Source organism: Oncorhynchus masou, chromosome 17 (genome assembly GCF_036934945.1).
Source record: "Oncorhynchus masou masou isolate Uvic2021 chromosome 17, UVic_Omas_1.1, whole genome shotgun sequence".
NCBI lineage: Eukaryota > Metazoa > Chordata > Actinopteri > Salmoniformes > Salmonidae > Oncorhynchus > Oncorhynchus masou.
The window spans coordinates 23,963,621-23,969,721 of NC_088228.1; the positions used below are offsets into that span (position 1 = coordinate 23,963,621).

The following is a 6,101-nucleotide window of genomic DNA, read 5'->3' on the forward strand; positions in this document are numbered from 1 at the left end:
GTAGCCAATCAGTTAATTAGATAACCAGACACCAACGACGGATGACTATTATGCACCATCTTTGATTAGGCTACTTTGACACCATAGGCGAATATGAAATTCCCCATGTATTTTGAAATATAGGACTACTTCAAGTGCAATAGCCGAAAAAACGAGTAGCCTCGCAAGTGAACCACCCATCAATGTGCACCTTGTCGGGAAACACCGCTGGGAACTTATTCGGTAATGTTGGGGACTGCTAAAGCGTTTAGCGAGTGCTGGCTCATCCCTATATGTTTGGTAATCGTCTCCATCAATATGATGCAACTATTTTCAATTCGAAAAACATAGGCCTATTCGAGGTTTTCACACCCCACCCCCATTCGGGGATACCCCTTTTCATGGGCATGCCTAGTGCTCTTTGAACCGAGAAACCAACGAAATGATTTCTCTATAGCCTTACAAAAAACTCTGCAGAAAATACTTTGGTTTTTATTATAAAATTTTTTACCTGTGGTGGCTGACTGAATCGGAAATAGTGTCCTACTTGTTTATGTTTTTTAATACTAGAGTTTTGGGAATTGGGAGTATGGGTGCTGTCAAGTGTTGAGTCATCGGTCATGTGGTAACATTTCAGGAACTCTATTGGTCCAAGGCACGTGTCTTGGATACCGGACGGCAACGTCACTGGGGGGACTCGTAGCCTATTAAAAATAAGAACCAAAATCCATAGTGGAAGTATTTCAGGAGCAGTTAGCACCTCTATCTACTCGTAGTTTAGAAGTTGAAGCATTAATGTTGGATTTGTCCTAAAAGGGAACCACTGCAACTCAGCATTTTATATGGTAGGCTACTTTCTCAACAAATATCAACCATAGCCAGGCGGAGAAATACATTTTAAATTATGTTTTTTCTTTGTGAAAAAGGCAAGAGGCGGATTTTCAGTAGGCCTACTACCACAACTAGATACTGAAAAAAACTGAACTAGTTTTTATTTCCTATTCCGTTTTATTGAAAAACGCATTGGACGAGGAATAAACTAGAAACCTCATAAATTCATATTTATACTTTTGTGTGGGAGAGCGAGAAAAGTGCCACAATTGGACATTGAGTATTTCACTATGGAAGAAAATTCTAATGGCAATAGAGAGCATCAAGATTCGGGCGAAGAGTCCAACAGAGCTATTCTTCCTCTTCTCCAAGCACCTGGGAACCAGCAACCGCACCGGATCACCAACTTTTATATTGATAATATTTTACGACCAGACTTTGGACGGAGGAAAGATGGGACTTTTAATTATGATGAGAATCACCTCAATGGACGAGAGAATAGTCCTGGCCTTCCCCCAAAATCTGGGCAGTTCGGTGGGACGGTGTCAGGGGAAGGAACATCGAATTCTCGTTCAGTCAGTGAGCCAAAAAAAGCAGATATTGTTGCAGATACGCTTCTCAAGCCCGGAGAAGAAATTGGAGATCAGTGCCTGAGCTCCGACTCGGAAAGTTCTCATGCCAATTCTGCACCTTCGTCGAAACCTATGCTCTGGCCAGCCTGGGTGTATTGTACAAGATATTCGGACCGACCATCATCAGGTAACGTCTAGTATTTTTATTGACTTAGTATTTAGTACGAATATGAATACCATGAGCCATTGGATCGCTTGAGTGCAATATAAACTGTCTTGGTGAACTAAATATGTCGAAAAATAAACCTGAAACCACATCCTGCAGCCACATAATACAAGCATTTAAAGTATCTCTTTGTGTAACATATTTTCAAGGCTTTGTCCTGAACTTTTAGGAAATTAATAAAATAATATTCTACATCTTTTTTTTAACCTGCCAATTAATGAAAAATATTCCAAATTTATCCATAACTACAGAAGACCTCGATTATCCTAGGAATTCTGATTGGATAATATTGGCGGTTACAAACCAAATAGCCTATATATCAGGCTACTACAAGTACATTTTATTTTTTACTGTTAGCCTATTATAAGTCTATTGTCACCATACAAATATTTGGGTAGTCATGCAATTATTATCAAGCTGACAATTCCAGTTGAATTATAAAGAGAGAAAAAGAAAATGAAGAAGGAAAAAATAGAAGTAAATCATTTTTGGGAGAAAAAAATGATTGAATCTATCGACATAAATAAAAATATCGAAGTAGTAAAGTTTCAAAGTAACTTTTAAAGCAGTAGTGAAACGTTTACACCATTGCTCCTCAGTAGTCTTTAGAACAAAATATCATTTGAATTTTGTTTACAATGGAGCGAGTCAAAAAGTGTATTCCGTCCACATGCAATATAATATGCGTGCAATCAGACAATTAGAGTGCAACGTTTGGAGAAAAGAACTGGGAAAAATATTAGGAATAAAAACTTTAGCTACTTTTACTTCTCTCCTCTGATATATTTAGCCTGTAGTTGTCATACAATTCTCAAACTATTCTCATATTAGGTCTAGGCCTAGCTGCTGGTTGTGATTGACATTAATAATCTTCCATTATGGCCTATAGCCGAATGTTTGTTTTATTTTTTTTTTTTCTTCAACTTCAGAAGTGTATCAGAGCAACTATTATAGTTGGCCATTTTCATTTAGTTGGCCATTTTTCATTTAATTTCTAGTTACTAGTTAACATCGTTTATTAAATTTAGGAATTGTCATATTGGACTATTAATTTAGCTTTAGAAGCACGAACAAAGTTAATATTGTTAATATCCCATTGTCTATAACATGTTGCCTATAGTCCCTATATTATGCATAATGGAATGAATACATTAACTTCTCCGAACAATTAAAAAATAATAGGCAAACAAAAGAAAGTTTCATTATGCTACTAAACAAAAATCGTTTCCACTGTTTAACCTTAGTCTGAAATAGCATAGGCGTGCATTTCACGAAATAAACGTCATAAAAACCATTCCAGAAAACGGAGGGTATTTTGCAGTACGAAAAAAATATGCTTCGATGGAAGATGGGCCAATTGATCATAATAATATTCAAATGCTACATTGTGAAGCCAATAAACGTGTAGCTGCGAATCGATCTCTTATTTGGTGTAGAACTAGCCTACTCCAAACAGCAGAGTTTCAATAAATGTTTACAATATTCATTACACTTTTATGAAAATGCAAGTTTATAAATGTAGTTCCTATGGTAACAGTGAGAAAGGGGCGCCTATACCGCCTCCCTCTAAACCCCACCCCAATCAACACCATCATCGTCTACTATGCACACAAAACCCCGCACCCTTTTAGAATAGGCTACACTAAATTCTAATGACATTTAGGCCTATAGTTTATTGTGCCTATATTGGAAATGTGGCTCATATTAATACCAACACAATACTTATTCTACTAGCCTGCTACTAAAGGCCCATTTGGCCTACCAGGCCTCCTTGGCTACTAGGCCTACAACTAGGCCTATTCTTGCATGTTACTAGGTTCTGATAATCATCATATTAATTAGTCTGACATTAGTGATCATGTTATTGAGGACGATGAAGGTATACTTTTTTTTCGTTTCAAAGTTTGGTAATTGAATGTATTCTAATCTACAGGGCCAAGATCTCGAAAACCAAAGAAGTCGACCACGACAACGACACCAAGCAAGGATGACAAGCGTCCAAGAACGGCCTTCACAGCAGAACAGCTCCAGAGACTAAAAACGGAGTTTCAGACTAATCGGTACCTGACCGAACAGAGAAGACAAAGTCTGGCACAAGAACTCGGCCTCAACGAATCTCAAATTAAAATCTGGTTTCAAAACAAGAGGGCCAAAATAAAGAAGGCTACTGGAAATAAAAACTCTTTAGCCTTGCACCTGATGGCACAAGGACTATACAATCATGCCACATCATCTAAAGATGAAAAATCAGACAGCGATTGAAGAAAAGTAAACAATGCAATAAATAACTTTAAAGGGCCAGTGTACATAATACCAGCAGATATTTAAACAAGAATGAGACAGGATTTTGCAATTTTCTGTAGCCTATATACAGTATATAGGGACTAAACCATGTTGTGTTGTAACACTTGCCATGTACTCCCTGAAACTTTAGAATGCTTCATCATCATTAAAGTTTGTTGGGATTTTGTTGGGTTTTTAGCAAGTTATTCTTTTTTTTTTTGGTAGGCGTACTTGACTTTGTGGACACGTTTAACGAAATAATGAAAACAGGCTGAAGTCCAAAGATTTTTTCTGCTGCATTTTGCAAACTGTGAATTTAAATAGCCTAAATTGTTTATGATTTTAATTTTTATCACACTGTTTCGTTGTGTTTTGATGTTTATGTTGAAAATACATTTGAGGTTCCTTTGTTTTGTGTAAAAAATACAGCCTTTCTGAGTTGATATGGAGGGACCATACGCATCGAATTATGCGTATTATCTGATAATGTCTTTTTATATTCGAATTCTGCATTAGCTAGGCTATAGTTCTCGTGAGCATTACATTTGAATTATTTCAGCAAAATAATTCCACTTTTGGTAGGCCTAGACTACTTATAGGCTATTGATATGAGACAGATTTGATAAAAATAAATATATTCAACAGGCCTATACGTTACTTTAAACTTGACCCAAACTATAGAAATTAGTTGAGGCTTAAAAGGAATGTAACCTAACTTCACTTTCACTAAAGGACCTCTGTTGAAATAGATAGCATATTGTAAGAAAAACAAAACAGTATTATATAAACCGAAATATGGGTCTGGTATGCATAACACCGACTTCCATTGGTTAACAATGCTACGATGCAACCAAAAGTTTAAGTCATGCGCGCTTAGCTCATATCCGTTTTGGGTCAGTTCCACTACCAACAAAATACATTTTTACCCCGGCTCAAATCAGGATTTCAGTGCCAAGTGAAGCCTATACGGACTGTATGTCTTCATTTCAATCATTATAGTTTTATTAACAACTTCAGGGATGAAGTAACGTCAACGGGCGTCATATATAGGTTTACTGTACAAATAATGTAGGCAATAGATACGGTAAAGAGGTCAATCGAACTCGACCAAATCACTGGAATTGCCATGGAAACGATTAGGGGAAAGGGCCATGGGGTCAAGATCCCGAGTCTCATTGTCCCCCAGTAAAAGTAGCCTAAATTTGGGCTATTGTTTATGTGTATTTCACACTATGTTGAGGTAAAACTCGGAGTATAATGCGTGTATGGATGTCAACACAAACACATGTTCATGTAATCGTTACCAATCAACTGCATTACAGTTACAAACGAATTTGACTACCACCACCGATTTCTGTACGCTAGCTATGCTAACTAGTTTATACGAGCAGGAGTTAGCATTTAGCAGTCACTTCTAAACCTGAAAAGGGACAACTTCTACATGTTATGCAGCGAGAACAGCCAAATATATTCAAAATCGGACTTAAGTAACCACATTGTGGGCCTGTTACAATATATGACGGATTTTTAAAAAATCCACTTTGTTATAGAGCAGATCTGTTGAATGTGCGCCAATCTGGTCTGCGTTCCATTGAATCCTTTACCGCATCTATCTATATCAAATAGTCCATGCGTTCTATAGTATGAAATCCATATTATTTGCAAATAACATAATTCATATTTATGAACAATACTCATAGTCTAAGTGGTCATGTTTCTCGAAAAGAGACTTCTGGAATGTTTACATAACTTATTTATCTTGCAATACCTTGTTTTTGTGAATGAAACGTTTAGAGGCCTTTGCATGAAAGCTGCAATCTGTCACCTGTATATCATGTGAGACAAACGTTGCTGTATCCATACCAAATTGTGGTCTTATGATGTGAATTTCTTTCATTGTCAATATTAAAGTGTGTGTAAATTAAAATCCAAACTTAAAACACACTTTGCCTTAAAAGTTCCGTAAATGAACTTTTCTTATGAGTACTGTGCTACAAAGAACTAACACATTACATGTTTCTATCAGGAATGGGCTATTACCATTACAGATGGTATACAACGTGAATTTACAACATCATTTTGAAACCTGTATAAAGAAGGACAAAGTTTTGGTTGTGTTTCCCCCCCCCCCAGTATTCTTTGATATCAGACAAATGTAAATAATTTGTATCATAACTGTGTATTTAACTGTAAGTAAATAAACCACAAGA

General features: G+C 36.6%; 1 protein-coding gene across 1 annotated transcript; it reads left to right on the forward strand.

The window, feature by feature from the left end:
* The first annotated feature begins 723 nt into the window (after positions 1–723).
* LOC135558728 (homeobox protein engrailed-2b-like) lies at positions 724–6,089 on the forward strand. The gene is made up of 2 exons (XM_064992807.1): positions 724–1,569; positions 3,542–6,089. The coding sequence occupies exons 1-2, from the start codon at positions 1,101–1,103 to the stop codon at positions 3,868–3,870; spliced, it is 798 nt and encodes a 265-aa protein (XP_064848879.1). The 5' UTR covers positions 724–1,100; the 3' UTR covers positions 3,871–6,089.
* The last annotated feature ends 12 nt before the right edge of the window (positions 6,090–6,101 follow it).

Excerpts from the sequence above, each read along its gene's own strand:
- LOC135558728 (XM_064992807.1), top strand. The coding sequence starts at position 1,101 with ATGGAAGAAAATTCTAATGGCAATAGAGAGCATCAAGATTCGGGCGAA. Across the intron at positions 1,570-3,541 it reads TTCGGACCGACCATCATCAG|GGCCAAGATCTCGAAAACCA; the intron begins GTAACGTCTAGT and ends TCTAATCTACAG.